The sequence below is a fragment of the Eretmochelys imbricata genome, chromosome 9 (assembly GCF_965152235.1).
Source record: "Eretmochelys imbricata isolate rEreImb1 chromosome 9, rEreImb1.hap1, whole genome shotgun sequence".
In the NCBI taxonomy this organism is placed as follows: domain Eukaryota; kingdom Metazoa; phylum Chordata; order Testudines; family Cheloniidae; genus Eretmochelys; species Eretmochelys imbricata.
Window position 1 is genome coordinate 3,986,765 of NC_135580.1, and position 22,355 is coordinate 4,009,119.

A 22,355-nucleotide genomic window follows, 5' to 3' on the forward strand; every position below is an offset into this window, starting at 1 on the left:
CATGACTTCAGCTTGAGTATGGGCTGCGTGTGTTGCACCTACTGGCATGAAGGAAAGAATTCACTCTGCACAGCCTTCTGTTTACATCCAGTTTTCAGCTTCAGCCTTAACTATTTGCCAAGAGAGCCAACAGGGCTTGTTCTAGGAAAGTTTTCTTTATAAAGTGTTATTTAATGCATGACTTAGCCTTCTTCTGAGTGTGTTAAACAGAATCAAATTTTCTTGGGAGAAAATCCCAACGGGAGCAATTTGCATGATCAATCACAGTGAAGGCTCGGTACAAGACCATAAATACACGCAGATCTCCGGCTGCATGCTCCCATGACATATCCTAGGACATATTCATTGTGTTTGGGATATGGGAGTGGGAGGTGTTTTTCTTCTGGGAAATGGTTCAGCAAGTAACTTGGGTATGAGTGATGATCCTTTTGCCTGACTTGCTGAATTGTGTATGTGCGAGAGCATAAGGCATGTGATGCACAAGCACAAATATATGTACGAAAGGCTTGATTCTCAACTCTGTCTGAGCACAGCTTAGGCAGCATGGAGAGTGGGGAGCTGCAGGGGGCCAGATGGGGCTCTCTGATTCAGGACTCATCAGCTCTGGTGCAAATTGGGACTGTCCTTGTGCAACCTTCCCTTAAAGCACTGGAGGATGGGGCAAAGCAAATTGTGGTCCTACACACCCTAATCTGATCACCCACCACCCCTATAATGCCCCCAGTGCACTCCTACTCTCCTTATGTTGGGGATGGGGGGTAGCTAGCGCAGAAGGTAGTACAGTGCTTCCACTGGCCTCACACTAGTGGAGAGTTCCTTGGAACAGGGGTAATTCTCTCATGACCTCCTCCAGCTATTCTGTGGCCACTCTGTGTTGCTTACCCACTACACAGTGGCCTTATCAGACTGGAGAATCATAGAATATCAGGGTTGGAAGGGACCTCAGAAGGTCATCTAGTCCAACCCCCTGCTCAAAGCAGGACCAATCCCCAATTTTTGCCCCAGATACCTAAATGGCCCCCTCAAGGAATGAACTCTCAACCCTGGGTTTAGCAGGCCAATGCTCAAACCACTGAGCTATCCCCCCCCCCGCCCCCCCCCCCCGAATCTTTTGGTCCATTGTGTGTGCACATGAATGTGTGTGTGTGTGTGTGTATATATATACATATATATATAAAAAAACATGGAGATAATCACCCAAGTGAGAGATCCATTAGGACAGCTAGTCTAGCTCCCTGCAGCAGATGCAGGATTGTTCCCTGTGGAATATTTTCTCAGAGTTTGTTCAGCCCAGTTATAATTTCCAAAGTAAGGATGCTTCAAAGGGCCACCTCCTTTTGGAGACTGTTCCAAAACCTGATCCAGTCTGGCTCTGCGGTGTGTGCATGCCCATGCCGGTGTGCATACTGGTAAGTATGATTGTGTAGTATGTATAATTTGCCTCTCAAGATGGCTTTTCCAGGACATACCCAGGCCAACCCTCCCTTGTCGTGATGAGCCTATATTTGCTCCATTTTGCTCCAACAGAACCCTAATGTGCTAGTTTGAGACACATTGAAACTATTTAAAAAGGGAACATCCAGAGCAAACTGGAGATTGATTATATATTGGGGATGGAAGAATCTCTCCAAAAAAAAAAAAGTTGGGGGGCCTCCAAAGAGTCATAAAGTACTAAGCAGGTTGTAGCACAGAGTCCTGTTGTACATAACCTGAGCGGGTAGACTGCAAATAGACAAGTGTTTTGGGAAGGAAATGGGTTTTCACACTTGAAGGCCTATACAGACGTCTAATAATCCAAGACCTATGGACAAAGGCCCCATCTTGGAATATAGTTTTCTAGGGCAAATTTCTCTCTCCGGTGCTGGCATCTCTCTTGAAGTCAAAGCGGATCATGCCTGGCGACAAATGTTGGACTTAGGCCCCTACAGGGTAACTGGGACATAGTTAAAGCAGACTGTCACCTTCTTTTAATATGCTAAAGTCTGGAGTGATATTTTGAGACTGATGTAAAAGAGGAGCTCCTATCCCAGGGAACAGCAGTATCAATAAGATCATCTCGGACCTTGTGAATATCATCACACCCAGGGCACATTAAATTGGAGGTGGTTGGTTCCCTTCTAATGTTTCCCTCTTCCCCCAGTACAGCATTCAGTAATGGTATGAACAGGCAGTGCTAACTCTCTGCTTCAAGATATGTTTGTCGAAGCATAGGATATCTCTCTGCTCTGAAAAGGCAACAGAACAGCTTGCAGACTTCTGAGAAAAGACCGCAACAAATTTCAATCTGAGCATTGCCAGCAGATCGAGGGACATGATCGTTCCCCTCTATTCGACATTGGTGAGGCCTCATCTGGAGTACTGTGTCCAGTTTTGGGCCCCACACTACAAGAAGGATGTGGAAAAACTGGAAAATGTCCAGCAGAGGGCAACAAAAATGATTAGGGGTCTGGAACACATGACTTATGAGGAGAGGCTGAGGGAACTGGGATTGTTTAGTCTGCAGAAGAGAAGAATGAGGGGGGATTTGATAGCTGCTTTCAATTACCTGAAAGGGGGTTCCAAAGAGGATGGATCTAGACTCTTCTCAGTGGTAGCAGATGACAGAATGAGGAGTAATGGTCTCAAGTTGCAGTGGGGGAGATTTAGGTTGGATATTAGGAAAAACTTTTTCACTAGGAGGGTGGTGAAACACTGGAATGCGTTGCCTAGGGAGGTGGTGGAATCTCCTTCCTCAGAAGTTTTGAAGGTCAGGCTTGACAAAGCCCTGGCTGGGATGATTTAGTTGAGGATTGGTCCTGCTCTGGGCAGGGGGTTGGACTGGATGACCTCCTGAGGTCCCTTCCAACCCTGATATACTATGAAGTTAAGGAAGGCAGAAAAGCCCATTCAGCTCTTCCAAAGATGCATGAAACCCGCTCAAGTAGCTTCCTTTCACTCCTCTGTCAGAGTTCGTGTACTTTTGAGTCAATTTGTGTGATGCAGGTTGCAATAATATTCAGTCTGAAAACCCCTCTTTGGTTCTGTAACTCTCATTTCTGTCAACACCTGCTACTGTAAGAGTGCATTGACAATTCACTGCAGTATGCATGGCAGGGCTTCTTGCTACCTACTGGTAGCCCTAGTGTACAGCTGAGCATCTGGGGTTGGCTCATAGTTTTTTTTGGTGCTTTTTGAAAACTTTACCCAAGTGACCTAGAAACCTGAGTGCTGAGTAGCAATAGACACCCCAGGGATGTGGAGCACATCAGCACAGATAGCAGGGGAATTAAAATGTTCACTTTACTGGACAATGATTGTGTGGTGTCTGCTGCAGAACCTTCAGCATGAGCAGGCAAAAGCAAGTTGCAAGGCGACAGATGTAAATAGCTTGCAACCTAGTCTCAACAATGGTCTTGTTGCAGATTAGGCAGGGGGAAGCTCTCTGGGCTAGAAGTGCAGCTGGCCACTTGATTAAAAAGACTGACTAGATCAGATTTTCCGGTACCAAAGGGAGTTGTCAGTTCTGTGGTTAAACGGGTCACTACGGGGGTCAGCAACCATACAAGCTTCCCACCGGTTGCCAATTGATGCCACGCAATCCCTGAGCTGCAGGGAGCCAGTGCCCGGAGATCATTCCATTCTCCACCATCAGTTGAGCCCTTGGACTCCCGAGACTCTCTTGGGCAGCAGCTGTGTTGTTGGTTCATGAGACGTGGACACCTGGCCACTAGGAACTGGATCGAACCCTAGTGTCGGTACTCCATGTCAGACGGGAACGACTGTCTGTCTCTACTCAGCTGATCTGGCATCACACCATGCTGCACAACCTCTTACCAATCCCTGAGCCAGCCACTCCCCCTGAAGTTATGAAAACTGGATCGATTCATTTTAACTGGTGCGCTTGATGCAGCTGGAATCCTTTCTGAAGCCTTCTGCACAGCACATGCTTGTGTGGCAGGTACCCTGCCCTGGCAGCAGGTCTCTGAGTCCAGCCACTTCAGATGCCCCAGGGGTTGGAGCGGGGTGGGGGGGATGTCCCGTGCCCTTCGAGCCCCCCTCATTTCAGAGGCCTGGGCTCATAAGACACGTTATGGCCAAACTTTCTGGGCACGTTTATACGGCAGTGTAAGCCCAGGGTTTGGATTAAAGCTTAAGCCTAACCCCCATTTAGTCTACACACAAATCGCGCTAACCCAGGGCTCGGTCCCAGGACTCTTTGGGGGGTGGAGGTGGAGAGTCCGACCCTGAGTCAAGCTGGGACCCAGGGTTCAAGCCCTATTGCTTTGTAATGGAGACATGGCCCCTTCAGACTCGTGCTCTAGGAGTCCACCAGAAGCGTTCCACAATCCCATGGGCTGACTTTCTTTGTCCTCTGGACAGCCAAGTTTTCCCACACAGCACCATGAACACAGGGCTAAAGTGGCCACATTTTGGGAGCGCCCTAGGAAGTCTGGGATATGGGTAGTTGGACTCGGGGACTCCTAATGGGACTCGGGTGCTGGAGCTCCAGGTTGGTTCCCAGGTTCAACAATCCCTAACCTGGGGTTACAAATGAGTGTAGATGCTCAAGCCCTAGGCTAACAAACCCAGGGTCTGCTCTACTAACCCTGGGTTTACATTGCAGTCTAGACATACCCTCTGGAGCCTCAGCCTGTGCTCCTGAGCCGTGTGTCTTCTGGCACCTCTTCCCAACCCTATGTACTGTCATAGCTACCAGCCGCAATCCAGCCCATAGAGTTTAGCACAGGAAAAGCATCCTTACCAAGGAGATCATAGAAGATTAGGGTTGGAAGGGACCTCAGGCAGTCATCTAGTCCAACCCCCTGCTCAAAGCAGGACCAATCCCCAACTAAGTCATCCCAGCCAGGGCTTTGTCAAGCTGGGCCTTAAAAACCTGTAAGGATGGAGATTCCACCACCTCCCTAAGTAACCGAGATGTATTTGAATGAACAGAAATTAGCATAAATAATTCCAGAAGCGGTCGCTGCAGGATGCTCTGTCTGTTGTATTTCTATGCTGTTGGGTGCCATAGTATCTAAGTGTATCCCTGCGTCCTTTCAACCAGTGCCACTCACATCCAGGCTGCCCTGTGTTTGCCCTGGCGGGCGCCACGTGTCATCAGATGGAGTTGTGTACAGGGATGGGTTTGGATGGATCTGGATGCTATGACTTTCTGTGTCAGCCACTGCAGTGAGAAATGCCCTAGCAAAGGTCCTGTGTTCCACCCCAGTGAGCTGGGATGGGCAAGCCTCACATCTTTAAGCATCCCTTCAGGTCTGGCCTGTGGAATGAAATAAGCTTTGGCCAGCAGTCTCTGCACATTCCTCCTCGAATGAGTTCTCCAATGTTCAAACCGTTTTTTGAAGTACCCGGAAAAATAAGAGCCCTTGTCTGAGTAAGGAATGGTGGCTATTTCAAGGGGAAAGCGGTATATTTAGGCCTTTGAGAGCTACAAGATGGGGGAAGTGCTTGAGTTGTTTGTGCTTGCTTGCCTAGCATTTCTCACAGGGAAGTAGTCTGTGCGGAACATTAAGTGCATTTCATAAACACAAATTGGAGAGGAAATTAGGACTGCATTATAAATTGACCCCGACAGAAGTAGCTGTGTGCTTGATCACCTCTGAAGTGCGCACAGCCATCAGCTGTGCCAAGCCATTTGCAAAATAAAAGACCAAATTCTTCAGGCACAGTTGGAGAACTGTGGCTCTCTCCAAGTTTCAAGAGGCTGCTGAATTTAGGTGTGTGGGTTTTTGGTTTTGGTTTTTTCCCCCCCTTTTCCCCCCCTCTCTCCTCCCTCTTTTCTCGCCCCTATCCCCAGCTCCCCACACTGCATGACTGGCTCTGAAATCCATTATGGAAATTGGATGAATTGGGCCAGTCACACTGGACAGCTCACGGATCCTGACAGATGATAATGTATTGAAATAAGAGACAGGAGAGGAAGGGGAGCCTGTGGCAAAAGTCATAGGAGACCATGTAATAAATTTCTGTGTCGTGTACTTATGGAAAAAGAGTTAGAATTAACATTGAATAGGCTACATTCATTCTGGTATTTCCTAACTTTTGACAGGTTTCAGAGTAACAGCCGTGTTAGTCTGTATTCGCAAAAAGAAATGGAGTACTTGTGGCACCTTAGAGACTAACCAATTTATTAGAGCATGAGCTTTCGTGAGCTACAGCTCACTTCATCAGATGCATACTGTGGAAACTGCAGCAGACTCAGTTTCCACAGTATGCATCTGATGAAGTGAGCTGTAGCTCACGAAAGCTCATGCTCTAATAAATTGGTTAGTCTCTAAGGTGCCACAAGTACTCCATTTCTTTTTCCTAACTTTTGAGTCATTCACTTTGCAACTTGAAAATGTTCCTGTAACTCTGTAACATTGTACAGAATACGCACTTTGTCTGTCTGTCTAAACACACGCAGAGAAAAATGCAGGAATAAGCCACTATAACACCATGGATTGCTTGCTCCAAAAATCTGGCAATAGATCATTCCATTTTGTTTCCAGCACTGTAGATCTTGATCCCGCAGTCACTTAAGCACATGTATAGCTTTACTCAGGTGAGCCGTCCAATTGCACTCCGTGGCCCTGTTCACCAGAGTACAGTCATGTACATGCCTAAGTGATTGCGGGGTTAGGGTCATAGTTTTTAGCTATTGACCATCATTGCTTTGTCGTTGAGTCTTGTTGCAGATTGCGCAGGGGAAGAGACTGTGTTTTTGTGTGTATTTGAACAGCACTTAGCGACTTGGGATCAGCCTGGGTTTTTTTTTAGGATCTATCACCATGCAAATGAGTCCAAGTCCATATCAGAATTATTATTACGCACAAGTCCAAGTTAAAAACAGTTCTCCTGGAATGGAGCTGAGCTAGCCAGAGCTGATTGCAGATGGGCGTTCAGGATTGGGATTACATGACACATCCATGATGATTTTATGATGTTATCCTTTTAAAAATGAAGCAGCAGCCAAAGTGCTGATAATATCATACTCTGTGTAAGATGTGTTCCAGATACCTTAGTGGTACAGTGTTGCCAAGCAAATGGGAAGAATGTAGAGAGTATTATGTATTAAACCTTGCTGGTTGCTAACCTGCAATCATAGAAAGGCAAAGGATTTAGATTGGGTTGCTGGGGAAAGACTGTATTGGCTTCATAATGAAAACCAGAAAGAGGGTGAATTGTGAGCAAGCTGTTTATACTGTATTGATACATTATCATACAGCCTCTGAGAGCAATGGTAGTCATTCCCCATCTAGGATTTTCACTATTGAAGTAAACCAACTGGCTGCACTCTAGGTGCCAAGTGACACTATAAATCGTGCTAAGACCAGGCAGGTACTAACTTGAGGTCCATCCTGCAGTCTGACTTCAGTCCTTACCCTGTTCAAATCTTTCCCATATAAGTTTCCGAAAGTCACTAATTTTGGATGAAATCCTGCCCATTAAAGTCAATGGCAAAACTCCCGCTGACTATAATAGGGTCTGGATTTCACCCTGTTGTGTCAGGAGCTGTACAAACAGAGAACAAATATTTTATTCAGTAGTTTGCCACAGTTTGTCCACCCCCTGCAGAAGTGTAAACTACAATCGGTTGAAATTCTTTCATCTAAACATTTTTTGATGAAAATAGGTTTTCAAACTTCCTTTGAAACCTTTCTATTTGCCAACCAAATGAAACGAGTTTTGGTTTTGAGCTGAAAAATTTTCAAAATTCAAAAAAGGCGCTTTTTTCTTCATTTTCCTTCTCTAGTCATTGCCACAGCTGAGCTGTCCCCGCGATAGTCTTTCGGGGCTCTTGCATATTTCTTGATGCTGTGCTCTGTTTATGTGACCTTGCAGCTGAAATGTACAGGTTTTGATGTAAAACTTTGAAGATATTCCCACAACATCATTCCGGGAGTGTTAGTGTAATTCAAGATGTATTGTACTGTAAGGGTCTGATACATAAGAATGGCTACACTGGGTCAGATCAAGAGTTCATCTACCCCAGGATCTTGTTTTCCAACAGTGGCCAGCGCCGAATGGTTCAGAGGGAATGAACGGAACAGGGCATTTTAGAGTGATCCAACCCTGTCATCCGGCTTCTGGCAGTTGGAGGTTTAGGGACACCCAGAACATGGGGTTGCATACCTGACTCTCATGGCTAAAGCCATTGATGGACCTATTCTCCAGGAACTTCTCATTCCTTTTTGAACGCAGCTAAACTTTTGGCCTTCGCGACATCCCCTGGCAACGAGTTCCATGGGTTGACTGTGCTTTGTATGAAGAAGTACTTCCTTTTGTTAGTTTTAAACCAGGTGTCTGTTGTTTGCATTGGGTGACCCTTGGTTCTTATTTATGCCTTCACATAACACACTACTTCCCTATTCACTTGCTGTATCATATGCCCCCTTACTCGTCTCTTTTCTAAGATGAACAGCCCCCGTCTTATTAATCTCTCCTCACATAGAAGCTGTTTCACACCCCTGATAGTTTTTTGTTGCCCTTCTCTGTACTTGGTCCAATTCTAATATATAGTTTTTGAGATCCTGTTTATCCATCCACTAGTAGTTGTTGTTAATAGTATAGTGTCCACTGTCAAGAATGGGATTTCCCATATGCTACACACACTCTCTACATACGCTTAGTAAGAGAGGGTCCCTGTCCCAGGGAAATTGTATGTAGAGAAGACCGAGAAAAGGTGGAGGAAAGAAGCATTATTTATTATTATTCCTATTTTACTTTGTGACTTAGCTCTCCATCAGTTTGTGACCTGCTGAGGCTACACACTGAGTCTGCGATGGCACCAGAAACTGAACCAAAGTCTCCTGAGTCCAAGTCCTGTACTTTAAACCATTCTTCCTCTCCCTTGGGTCTCGAGGGAATTTGGCAGCAGACCCCGGTATGTTTCATAATACGTCTGTACCCTAGCTTCTGAGAACTGCTTACTGGTTTGGAATTTGTTTATATATATGCTTCTACTTAAACACTCCAAGACAAGTAGAAACTTATCACTGCTTGGCTTCTAGGGCAACTTGAATATTTCAGAAGCAAACACAGAAGGGGATACCCTGAAAGGGTGGAGCTCAGATGTTCTGAGTTTCACCCAGCACTCGAGCTCAGCACTGCTTACACCCTATTTTGAGGAGTTAGGTGCGACTTCTCTATTGTTCAGGAATTATTCGAGCCCTCTGCACAAGGGTGAGTTTCCCCAGGAAGAGCTGAAACCATCACAGGATCTACTGGTGGGTTATTCCCATTTCTTTTTGAAAGGTGTACCAGCAAGCGCAAGAACAATGCAGTCGCACCACACAGCATTTTGCTTCACATCCTGGTGCTGTAGAGAGCTGGATTGAGCTTATTGGTAGAATTAAACACACAACCTTTGGAAGCAAAGGACTGCAAAGTTAACAAGAATGAGAGAGATCAAGGCTGAAGTTTGCACTGTAAATAGCTCTGAACAGTGCAAAGATTTCCTTAACATCAATCATCGATGTAATCTCAGATCAGCTGCTTCTTTTTCTCTAATGTCCTCTTGTCACCAATTAACCTGCTGTAATTATAGGCTGAGCTGGTAGCACTGTCACTAGTTAAGATTGCCTGATGCTTCTTACTGTAAGACCCAGTTTTCAGTTGTAACTTTGCCAAACTTCAACCGCTGGGGATGACGTTTTCCAGGCGGGTGCCTCCGGGTGGGTGCGTTTGGGCAGTTTTTCAGCATAAATCTCAGAATGAGAAAAGACAATGTTTTGTCCACTTTAAAAACATTCGTATAACCATTTCACTGAACAGCGCTAGTGAAAGCCCCCACGCTTTGGAGCAGAGCTGGTGGGGGAGGAGAGGGTCGCCCTGGTGCCAGGATTATGGCTTTTATGGTTCTCACGAAAATGCACCCAAATTTGGCCAAATTATAAGACTTTGGAAAAAATCTCACTTTACAGATGCTGGCAGCTAACTCTCTGGAGCTTCCATCTGCACGGAGCATGCTCCAATCTCTCACCGCTCCTGCATGTGACCAGACTATGCATGCACCATCCCACACGGTGACCAAGCATGCTCCAACCTGGTGGCTAAGGGTGCTGGCTCTGGAGCTGAGGGCAGGGAGCCTGTCTCTCTTGTATTCTCAATTCCTTACCTTTGGGCAAAGGAAAGAAAGGAAGGGGGAGAAGATTGAGCCTCGGGAGGTGGGGGAGACTGGGAGCTGGGTTTTGGGATATGACGGATCAGACAAGGAGCCCCTGTGGGGGTGACCGAGAGTGAGCAAGGAGACCGGCACAGGGATGAGGATGAAGAGCTGGGGAAAAACCTGGGACAGAGATCTGGGGTTGGGATGGAAAGAGACGGGACAGGGATAGGGACAGAAGGGTCTGTGACCATGAGAGATCACTCCCCTCAGAAGCCAGACTGGACCCCAAGATTCCTGATACTCTGCTGTCATTAAGTAGCTGTTTAATCCATGTTAAAACCATTCTTACAACCAGGTCATTGAGATGCTGTGGTACGGCACCCGTGGCTGGCCTGGGTCAGCTGCTCAGGCTCGCTGGGCTCAGGCTGCAGACTGTAAAATGGCAGTGTAGACATTCAGTCTCTGTCTGGAGCCTGAGCTCTGGGACCCCGTGGTCGGGAGGGTCCCAGAGCTCTGGCTTCAGCCAGAGCCTGAATGTCTACACTGCAGTTTTTAGCCCTGTGAGCCGAGCATCGCGAGCCCAAGGCGGCTTACCCAGGCCAGCCGTAGCTGTGCAGCAGGTCTTTTATTCCAGGGTAGATGTACCCTCTGTGGCGAGGGTTTAGGGGAGACTTTGAGTTAGGACTCCTGAGTTCAATGCTAAGAATTGACACCTATTTATAATATGACCATGGACACATCACACTACTTCCCTGAACCTTATTTTTCCCATCTGTAAAATGGATAAAGTAGAATTTACCTGATCAACTAAGTTGCAAGACATAATTCTCATTCTCTCTCTCTCTCTCTCTCGTGCTGTAGTGTAAACTCAAACTTTCTCTTCTGTTTGGATTGAATACACAAACGGGAGAGCTATTGTTTTGCAGGAAGAGCAAAGCCAGCCTCTGTTTCCTGCACAGGTTGTAACTACAGGGTTAAAGCCAAAAATATTCTCAAGTTTGCACAGGACAAATTGTTCAAGTTCCTCTGGGCATTGCTGTGCCCTGGTGCTTTGCTGTTCAAAGGACAAAGCTGGAGCCTGTTTTGACATGCCCTCTGACTGGGGCTTACATTTTCTTTTCAAAGGCAATTACACATGCTCCTTCTCAGGCAGCCCTGCTCTGGGTCTGCTGGGAATTGGACCAGTCAGTGGACTTTGGCTGAGTTAGGGCAATAGAACAAAATCTTAGAGTGTAGAGGTTTTATTGTCCGAAACTTGACTACAGTGGTGGAAATCTCAGTGAGCTTCAGTTCCCAGGCGAAGTGCCTGTGTTGATTTGAGGGCTGATTCAGCCCATTGTTACCAATGAGAAAAGCAGGAGTATGACAGGATAGGCGAAGTTCATGGAGCATGCCACTAGAGTTGATTCCTATCTTCATCTGAAGTGTTTTTCCATGTTAGCATTTGCCACAGAGCCAGGAGGATTCTGAAGGCAACTGGGGGGGACACCTGCTGTAGGATTCCAGCCACTGGAAGAAAGTTGTTTTCTCCCAAGTTTGTATCTCAGCCTCCACGTGATCTGTAGCGTCCCTTCCACATGCCACCCAGGGAAGGTAAGGGAGTGACAGTAAAGACACGGTTTCTGTTCCGAGCTCTGCAATTGATTTCTGTGCCCCCAGGCTAAGTCCCTTAGGGCATGTCTTCACTGTGATTAAAAAACCTGAGGCTCCGTCAGCTGACTTGGCCTTGCAGGGCTCGTACCCTCCTGGTACGTCTACACTGCAATGTAAGCCCAGGGTTCGAACTCGGGTTCAACCCTAACCCCCCTTCCATCTACACATAAATCACTTTAACCCAGGGCTCAGACCCAGGGTGTAGAGTTTGAGCCTAAAAAAGCTGCCTCAGAACAAAAATATACATCCTCATCGAGCCTTGTATTTTCCCAAGCCCCACTGAACCGTGCATACAGTGCAAGGGGAGGTGTCGCTCTGCTAGTTAAACAACTGGCCTCTTTTATGAGCCCTGGCAGCCAGCTCCAGTTTCCGAATGGGAACAGGTTTGCAGCCACTCAGCCGGGCCTGCTGCTTCCAGAGGAATTCTTCTGCTCTAGCTGAATTCCAAGGCTGCCACTCTTACTCCGCTCCAGGCCATGCCTGCTCAAAGCAGCATTAAACATAAACACGGGGCTTCTTTACAGTGCTGTTCTGGTAACGTACCGGGAACAAGCCCTCTCTAAAGCCAGGAGTCCTGAGCACTGCAGCAGTGCTAGGCAGAGGACAGCTGTGTGCACCATCTGGCCAGCTGTAGCCAAGCCCAGTTACCACTGAGGGTCTGTCTACACAGCAAGGAAAAGCCCGGGGCTGGCCTGTGCCAGCTAACTCATGTGCAGGGCTTGGGCTGTGGGGCTGTTTCATTGCTGGGTAGACTCTGCACCGTAGGAGCCCCGTGAGCCTGATTCAGCTACCATGGGACATCTGCAGGTGGCTAGTTACTGGGCAGACATGCCAATCTGGCTACCTCTACGCTACAGGTGAGGGGTGTGATTCCACTGCTCATGTGCGCGTGCTCATGCTTGCTCTCATTGAGCGAGCAGGAGTATAAATAGAAGTGCATCAAGGGTCACAGTAGTGGATGTAACCGTAGTTATCTTTGAAAACTCATGGCGATCGGGGGAAGTCCCGGACGACTGGAAAAAGGCTAATGTAGTGCCCATCTTTAAAAAAGGGAAGATGGAGGAATCCGGGAACTACAGGCCAGTCAGCCTCACCTCAGTCCCTGGAAAAACCATGGAGCAGGTCCTCAAGGAATCAATTCTGAAGCATTTAGAGGAGAGGAAAGTGATCAGGAACAGTCAGCATGGATTCGCCAAGGGCAAGTCATGCCTGACTAATCTAATTGCCTTCTATGACAAGATAACTGGCTCTGTGGATGAGGGGAAAGCAGTGGACGTGTTGTTCCTTGACAGTAGCAAAGCTTTTGACACAGTCTCCCACAGCATTCTTGCTAGCAAGTTAAAGAAGTATGGGCTGGATGAATGCACTATAAGGTGGATAGAAAGCTGGCTAGATTGTTGGGCTCAACGGGTAGTGATCAATGACTCCATGTCTAGTTGGCAGCCGGTATCAAGCGGAGTGCCCCCAGGGTCGGTCCTGGGGCCGATTTTGTTCAATATCTTCATTAATGATCTGGAGGACGGCGTGGATTGCACCCTCAGCAAGTTTGCCCATGACACAAAACTGGGAGGAGAGATAGATATGCTGGAGGGTAGGGATAGGATACAGAGGGCCCTAGACAAATTAGAGGATTGGGCCAAAAGAAATCTGATGAGGTTCAACAAGAACAAGGACAAGTCCAGAGTCCTGCACTTAGGACGGAAGAATCCAATGCATCGCTACAGACTAGGGACCAAATGGCTAGGCAGCAGTTCTGCAGAAAAGGACCTAGGGGGTACAGTGGACAAGAAGCTGGATATGAGTTTATAGTGTGCCCTTGTTGCCAAGAAGGCTAATGGCATTTTGGGCTGTACACATAGGAGCATTGCCAGCAGATCGAGGGATGTGATCATTCCCCTCTATTTGACATTGGTGAGGCCTCATCTGAAGTACTGTGTCCAGTTTGGGGCCCCACACTACAAGAAGGATGTGGAAAAATTGGAAAGAGTTCAGCGGAGGCCACCAAACATGATTAAGGGGCTGGAGCACATGACTTATGAGGAGAGGCTGAGGGAACTGGGATTATTTAGTTTGCGGAAGAGAAGAATGAGGGGGGATTTGATAGCTGCTTTCAACTACCTGAAAGGGGGTTCCAAAGAGGATGGATCTAGACTCTTCTCAGTGGTGGCAGATGACAGAACAAGGAGTAATGGTCTCAAGTTGCAGTGGGGGAAGTTTAGGTTGGATGTTAGGAAAAACTCTTTCACTAGGAGCGTGATGAAGCACTGGAATGGGTTACCTAGGGAGGTGGTGGAATCTCCTTCCTTTGAGGTTTTTAAGGTCAGACTTGACAGAGCCCTGGCTGGGATGATGTAGTTGGGGATTGGTCCCGCTTTGAGCAGGGGGTGGGACTAGATGACCTCGTGAGGGCCCCTCCAACCCTGAGATTCTGTGATTCTATGATGCCTGAAATTGGACTAATACGTATGTACCCGCCGGTTTCAGGCTCAGCCGTGCGTCCGCTGCAGCTCCCTGCCCTCCACCAGCTGCATGGCTCTTCATGCTCACGTACATGTACACGAGCAGGGGACCCTCACTCCCAGCATGTTGTGCAGACATAGCCTTAGTCCCAGACAGGGAAGGGAAAACCAGTGAGCACCAACTTACGGAGTTTGCCCCTCCGCCTGTAGAATGAGTTGCTGCTTTGTCCCCAAATCCAATAGGCTCCAGGGGATCCCAAAGAGCTGGGATGGCTTCAGGTCTCCATGCTGAAGGGAGCCACAAGAAAAGAACCAGAGCCCCAGATGGACACCCCTTCTAGGTAATTGCCATAAGGCAGCCAGGACCGGCTCTAGGCACCGGCAAAGCAAGCACATGGTTGGGGCGGCACAATTCCCGGGGCGGCGTTCCGGCCATCCCTTTTTTTATAACCCCGCTGCTCCCAATCTCCTGCTGAGATCCTGACCTCGGGGAGAGCCCTCTGCTGGATGCCAGCCATGGGGGCTAGTATCACGGAAGCAGCTTCTGCGCTGAGCAGAGGAGATCTGCATGTGGAGGTCTCCTGCCTTCAGGTTTCCCTGGGATGATCTAGGCTAAGATTAAACATACCTGTTCAGTTTGGGACAATGTTGTGCCTCAAAGCATCAATATCTCGTGGGATTTCACAGTACATTTTTTTTTGGTTTGTTTTGTTGTTTTGTTTGGGGAGGGTGTTTTTTTTTTTTTTTTTTTGCATTTGGAACATAAAAACGTGACTTTTCTTGCGTGTTCATCGCTCAAGAGCGGGCTGACCTTTGCTTAATATGTGGCTGGTTTCCTAGTGGAATGGAGCACGTCCCAGCTTGCCAACGGGTCTGTTTTCATCCAGTGTGAAGTTAAAGCATCACAGATTCCCCCTCCCTCCGAGCAGTTTGGGTTTTGATTTCTTTTGCCATGAGACATGAAAATACATTTTCAGTTTGAATGTCACGGCTGCATTTTGACAAGCCTTTGATGCAAAACTGTCAATTCCCCATAGGGCGTAAACAGTCTGCTCCGAGATAACGCCCTGCTGCCCGCTGGCCCGTGTGGCACGTCCGTTACTCTCACCCCTCTCCTCGGTGCATTGCGCTAGTGTTACTCTCACCACTAGCAGAACAGCGTGTTCCTCAGGGACTGGCTGGAACGTGCTGTAAACGGATGGAGGAAAGGGGTAAGAAATGTGCAGAAACGGTGAGCGAAATGCAGAGACAAGAGTGTCCTGCGGTTAGGGCACCAGGCTGGGAACTTGGAGCTCTGCCACATTCTTCCTGCACGGCCTTTGGCAAGTCACTTAGGCCCAGCTCCTGAAAGGGGAATTAGGCACCATTTGAAATCAGTGAAACTTAGGTGCCTAATTCCCTTTACGAATCTGGGCCTTAACCTCTGCATATCTGCGCTCCCCAGTGGATAAAATGTAGCTGATGATACTCACAGGAGAGTTGTCAGGGCAAACTTTATGAGGGGTGGGAGTGTCTGTACATAAAATGGTCACAATTATTATTTAGGTTCCATTGACGAATGGTTTAGAAAGGATTGATAGCTGTTAGACACAAATAGTACATGTTAAAGAGGGGTCTGAACCCCTGTAGAAGTGCTATAAATTCCCATAACCCATGTCACAAGCAACCTATAGACCAGGCAGACATGCTGACAATTGCGTTATCATTTGTTGAAACATCTGTCAGTCATGTGCTAACCCTGCATCGACTGTTGCTAAATGGAACCGTAATATAAAGTGTGACCGGTCACGCAAATCAAAGTCCGACCGGTGCAAGCTGGTCCAGCCGTGTGCTGGGCAGACGACCTGCTGAGTCAGGGTGTGCTACTTCGTTGTGACCTACATCTTGAGCCACAGCGTAGACTAAGAAAGAAGGCAACAAATGGAAGGACCCCCTTGCCAATTGTCTGGTCTGGGAATCTGAGCAGCAGACAGGACCAAAGCAAACAAACCAGTGTGGTTTACCAACAACCCGCGGTGCTGGCCAAGTGGCACGCGGTTCGTGTTCGCAGCCCTACAGCACTTTACCCTCGGTCATGCTGTGCTGTGACACTGTGTGCGGCTTTGAACTGGCCAGCGTCCAGCACGGTCTCTTGTTCTCTGCCGGGTGAGTAACATCCTCCGGGAGCCGGCCAGGCTTTGTGGTCCCTCTGGGAGGAAGGCTGGCGTGCTCGGTCTCTGTCAAATCGTTGTAACTGAGACTGAATTTCCCACATGTGCACAAGTGTGGCTGGAATCTGCTTCCTAGTGCCGTACGCAGGCAGGAGGCATTTCAGGGAGACAATGTCCGATCATGGCGGCAGGGCAGTGTGCCTGGGAAATCTCTCCTCCTAACTCACCTCTCCCGGGATGCCTGAAAACCACAGGCAGTGGCCTGGCGGCTGGGGTGCTGGGCCTGCTGCGTACAACACTTCTCGGACCATCGCACTGCTCCCTTGTGCCCCCGCCGACCCCCCCCCATCAGTTAGGCGCGGTCCCCGGTGTGACGACTCCTCCGCTCGTTGAGGGCAGAGACCCTTGTGCCATTATGAGCTGTCTGTGCCGAGTGGCTTTGATCGGCGGAGGCTGATCGTTACAAAGGTTTCGGGCTGGAAGCTACAGGCCCCATTGCTGAGGAGGGGGGTGCAGAGGTGGGAATCCCCGGGGGGCTTTCTGGTTGACTCAGACAGAATATCCAGTGGCCGCCACAAGCTTTCCCGGTGTGCGTCCCCTCCTCCCCCGCGCTGAGACTGGTGCAATAAGGGCAGGCTGGGGCTAGGTCCACCCTGCTCCTCTCCCTCGCTGCAATCTACTTCCTCAACCGTGGGCCCCCACCATTTACTGAGTCGGATGTGAGGGAGCGGAGACATGAGGGAGCGTCGGTGAAACCACCGCCAGGGTTAAGTGGGATTTCCGTGCTGGGTAGGCCTCTGGCGGGCATCCGCCCCCTGCCGTGGGAGGAGAACCAGGCCCTGAGAGTCTAGCACAATTAGTAACCAGCCTTCAGCTTGGACAGCCCTTGGGCACCCATGGAGAGCTGGCTCCCGAACTGCACCAGCTCTTCCTCTATGGTGCTGTGATTAATTTTGGGGGCAGGGGCCTCAGCCAGTGAAGCTGTCTCCTATCCTTTTCTCTCCCCATGATGGTGTGTATGGCTGTCAGCAGGCAGATGTTTTACCACATCTGTCTCTTTCCCTGCAGATCCCGCAGCTGCAGCTGGTGTGCACAGGGCTGGACTCTCTACATGTGTAGGAGGCCTTGACCAGTGCAGGGCCAGCATCTGATAGCAGTTACACCAGTGTAAATCTGGAGTAATTTAGCTCAGTGGGATTAACTGCAGATGACATCGGTGTGATTGACAGCAGAATCTGCCTGTTTGCAATATAAAATAGCCTGGCAAGGGCTCCATGGTCGCCTGTGCAAGCCAAGGAGAGCCTGGAGCCCTGGGTCTGACTGCAGGAAAAGCAGATGGGTAGGGTACTTTCACTGCAGGATGTTCCCTCCCAGTGCGGGGCTTCCATGGGGATTCAGGTCAGAGAGTTTAGAGGGGTCTAGAATGGGAGGGGTGGCTGGTCTTTCATGCTTCCCCCCCCCCGACCCGCCCAGATTTCTTCCACACGTCCCCTAGAGCAGTGGTCCTCAAAGCCGGTCCACCGCTTGTTCAGGGAAAGCCCCTGGCACGCCGGACCGGTTTGTTTACCTGCCACATCTGCAGGTTCGGCTGATCACAGCTCCCAGTGGCCGCGGTTCGCCGCTCCAGGCCAGTGGAGGCCGCAGGAAGTGGCGGCCAGTATGTCCCTTGGCCCACGCCACTTCCCGCAGCCCACATTGGCCTGGAGCGGCGAACCGCGGCAACTGGGAGCCGCGATCGGCCGAACCTGCGGATGTGGCGGGTAAACAAACCGCTCCAGCGCGCCAGGGGCTTTCCCTGAACAAGGGGCAGACCAGCTTTGAGGACCACTGCACTAGGGTTTGTGTTCCGTGATGTGTCAGGGCAAACGTGGCAACAATGGTTTACGCATAGCCAGTCTTGGCACCAGGCTGTGTGTATTTACTGGCTCCAAGCAGCAGTTATTTCTGCTCTGTGCCTGTACCCACCTCTGAAGGAGCTGCTATCCCATAGTACACTTGTGGAAACTGAGTCGCAGAGAAGCAAAGTGACTTGCCCAAGGTCACGCAGGCAGGCGGGAACAGACTCCCTATCTTCTAACTGCCCTGCACCAGGCTGGCTCTGGCATTGAAATCACTTCCTTCATTCTGCATGCTCAGTTTTTCCTTGATTTCGCCTATCACTCAATGGTGATCTCGTTTGCTGCTGGTCCCTTCCCTGTCCCTGCTTTTGGACATTGATGCACCCTTAGGACAGACGAAACGGCAGGATTTGCTCCCTGTGTTCAGCGGCAGTGGTAGCTTGGTCCCAAATGCCCCCGGAATGCTGAGCAGTGGTAGGTGGCGAAAGAAATCTTGAGTGTGGTGCCTTCATACGGAGGGCGGTTCTGGCTTGGGTTAGCAGGGCACTTACCAGCTGCCTGTTTCTTCCCTTGTTTTAGCTGAACCAGCTGGAGGAGGCAGCAGATGCAGCTCACACCTTCTTCGTGGCAAACCCTGAGCACATGGAAATGCAGCAGGACATTGAGAACTACAAAACCATGGCTGGGAAGGTCCATCTGGTTGATCGAGAGGCCAAGCCGCACATGGTGAGTTTGGGAAACCAGCTCTGTCCACTGAGCTGAACACGTAAGTCAAGTGTCAGCCAGCTTGGGGAAGAGTTTTGGGCCTGGAGGAAGGTAACACAGGCTACTGGCCAAGCTCGGTTGGATGGCGTATACAATGCTGTGACGTGAGCTCGTGCTAGCTAGAGAATATCGATGTGTGAGCCTTTGGCCATGTCTATGCTGGGCATTAGAAAGGCAGCATTTGTCAATTCCCACCCCATTAGCATCTGCCTGGCTGCGCCATTACCCTGTGCATAGCCAAGAGATAACCACAGTGTCTCTGATTTACGTCAGTAAACATAGACTTGGTAGCATGGTCATTTTGCATTCATTTACACTTCCATTCAGGCATCTGTGCACCTGTATTTTCACTGTAGTCCAGCCATATGCATTTAGCCAGGGCACTTATTCACCCACCTGTTTTATCCATGTACATCCAAGGCAATGCATCAAATGTGCAATTCTGAGGACTAAGCTCTGGCTGGCAGTGGACATGCCAGTGTTCTCTGGTCGTGAAGGTTCAACTGGAAAACAAATCTGTCAGAATTCCCTTTTGTTTTCGGATCCGTGTCCTCTTGGAGCTGACTGCACATCCTCGGTTATACGTATCCCCTGTCGTATGCCCGGTGACGCAACCCTCCAACCTGTCCTCTCTGTAGAGGAGCTGCTGACTCACACGCTGACTGCTTTCAGTATCCGCAATGGCCTGGTTTGACGGACGGCTCAGTAAATGGCTCTCTCGCATTTACATGGGGGCTGGATTCTCCAGACGCCCTGAGATGTACCCAGCACAGGATGGTGTGGGTGAGGTGGGGGTGACAAAGGGGGATTTAAGCCATCTTCATTCCCGGACTGATCCAGAGCATAGGTGTCTCTCTCTTCCCAGCTATGCCAATGCTGGGAGAGGTACCGGTGTTATGTCAGGTCCATGAGCATGATCCAAAGCCCATTGAAGACAATGGAAAAACTCCCATTGACTCAGTAAGGTCTTGGATATGGCCGATATTATCTGGTAGTGCCCAGCCGGTTCAGCCAGCTTTACAACTGCTTTGTGAAGCAACCAAAATGAACCCAAAAACTGGGCTCATCGCAGTCACTGGTTAATGATTTTGTAGCGCTCTGGAGAATTTACACACAGGAGGTTCGTTAAGCAAACATCACTGTTCATTCAGCATAATGTGCAGTTCTACAGGATTCTCTTTTAGACCAGTGTGCCACATAGGCACTGATTTAATCCCAGCGTTACAGCACCTACCTGATTTAGGAGCCCAAGTCTTACTTTCAAAAGGGGGTTAGGCATTTGGGAGCCTAAATCCCTTTGACAGTCAAGGCTGTTCAGGCTCCAGAGTGCCTAAATCCTTTTTGAAAACGAGACTTAGGCTCCTAAATCTGGTAGGCGTGGGTGGCGATGCTGAGCACGGGAGTGCCTATACCCTTGTAAATCTTTGGGCCTCACTGCCGGGCACGTGGCCTGTGTCTGTACATGTTTGGGCCTGGTTCCCAGCTGCCTAATGAGCCTGTCGGGCTTCTTTGCAGGAGAACTACAGTGCAGGGGTGAAGCACTATGATCAAGAAGAATACGTGCTGGCCATCGAGTCCTTGGAGCGAGCGCTGCGGGGCTACTACACCGCAGATGTGGAGTGCCGGGTCATGTGCGAGGGGCCTCAGCGGTTCGAGGAGTACGAGTACTTGGAGTATAAAGCTGACCTCTATGAAGCAATTGCAGGTGAGGTCTCTAACCAATCCCCAAGTCCCTTTAAGACGCAGGACATGTATGTGCCTTGGCTCCTGGGGTGTTTTTAACTATAAACTTTCACACCGTTGCTGAATTTGGCAAAGCGGCTTCCCTTCAATAACCGGCAGCGCTGAACTGTGAAGCCAGCTGGGACCCAGGGACTCCTCCTTTTAATCCTGAATTGAAAACCATCTCCTTCAGTGGGCTTGGGGCTCACGTTCAGAGGTGCTGAGCACCTGCAGTTTTCATTGATTACAGTTGGTGTTATGGGTGCTCAGCGCTTCTGAAAATCAGGACCTCCACCTCTCTGCCTCCATTTTCCCCTCCACCAAAGGGGGACGTTAACATCTGCCTTACCAGCGTGCTGCATGGCCGCGCACTAGCTAGCTGTGTGTAAAGTGTTTTGAAGATGCTAAGGGGTCTAGAACAATGTGCATAAGGACACAGGGCTGAAGAAACCTCCTGGATCATAGCTAGGGCCCTGTCAATTTCACGGTCATACGATTTATGATTTTTTAAATGTCCTTATTTCAGCTGTTTGAATCTGAAATTTCATGGTGTTGTAATTGTAGGGGTCCTGGTCCAAAAGGAAGTTGTGGGGTGGTCGCAAGGTTATTGTCGGGGGGTGGGTTGCAGGAGTGCTACCCTTCCTTCTGCGCTGTTGCTGGGGGCGGTGCTGGGAGCGGTGGCTGCTGGCCGGGAGCCCAGCTCTGAAGGCAGAGCCATCGGCAGCGCCGAAGGAAGGATGGCACGGTACGGTATTGCCACCCTTACTTCTGAGCTGCTGTCTGCAGAGCTGGGCCCTGGGTCAGCAGCTGCCACGCTCTGGCCGCCCAGCTCTGAAGCCAGTGGAGAAGTAAGGGTGGTAATACTGCGACCCCCACTAATATAACCTTGTGGCTCCCCCCACCCCCCGCAGCCCCCTTTTGGGTCAGGACCCCCAGTTTGAGAAACGCTGGTCTCTCCCATGAAATCTGTAAAGTATAGGGTAAAAGCACAGAAAAGGCCAGATTTCATGAAGGGAGACCAGATTTCATGGGCCGTGACGTGTTTTTCATGGTAACTTTGGTAGGGCCCTAGTCATAGAGTCCAGTGCCCTGCCGTTGTAGGCAGCCCTGTCATATGACCTCATTCATAAACTTAGCATGCTCCGTCTTAAAACTAGCTAGGTTTCGTGCCCACCAAATACTGTTTGGAAGGCTGTTTCTGAACCTGTGCATGCAGGGGTCCAACTTTATCCCTGAAGTCCATGATGAGTCTGCATCTGAATTTCACGACTGGTCCCTGTCACTGTGACAGGCTGAACCAAAACCCCCAAACGTCAGGAATCCAGATTCTGCCAATTGTGCACTTGCTGACCTGCTCCAAAGTCTGGCACGCAGGAGCCTGCAGTTGGGAGCAACGAGGCCCCTGTGTCAGGATAATGTGTTCACAACCCAGTGAGTGATAACAGCTCGACATTGCCCTTCTATAGCTCTTTCCAGCTGAGGGATCTAAAAGCATTGTGCAAACGTTGCATAGCACCCTGGGGAGAGGAATTACCACCCTGTTTATAAAGAGGGGGAAACGGGGGCACAGAGAGAAAGCAGCTTGCCCGTGATCAGTCAGCGAGTCATTGGCAGAGTCAAGAATGGAACACAGAACTCCTAGCTCCCAGTCCTGTACTTTTACCAACATGAGCATCGT

General features: G+C 49.4%; 1 protein-coding gene across 1 annotated transcript in view; it reads left to right on the top strand.

Annotated features, from left to right (window-relative positions):
- Positions 1-22,355, top strand: part of P3H2 (prolyl 3-hydroxylase 2) — a 123,042-nt gene that overhangs the window by 75,560 nt on the left and 25,127 nt on the right. The window contains exons 2-3 of the mRNA XM_077826386.1: positions 18,770-18,916; positions 20,471-20,660. Coding sequence (XP_077682512.1) covers positions 18,770-18,916; positions 20,471-20,660 — 337 coding nt within the window. The remainder of the gene's footprint in view (positions 1-18,769; positions 18,917-20,470; positions 20,661-22,355) is intronic.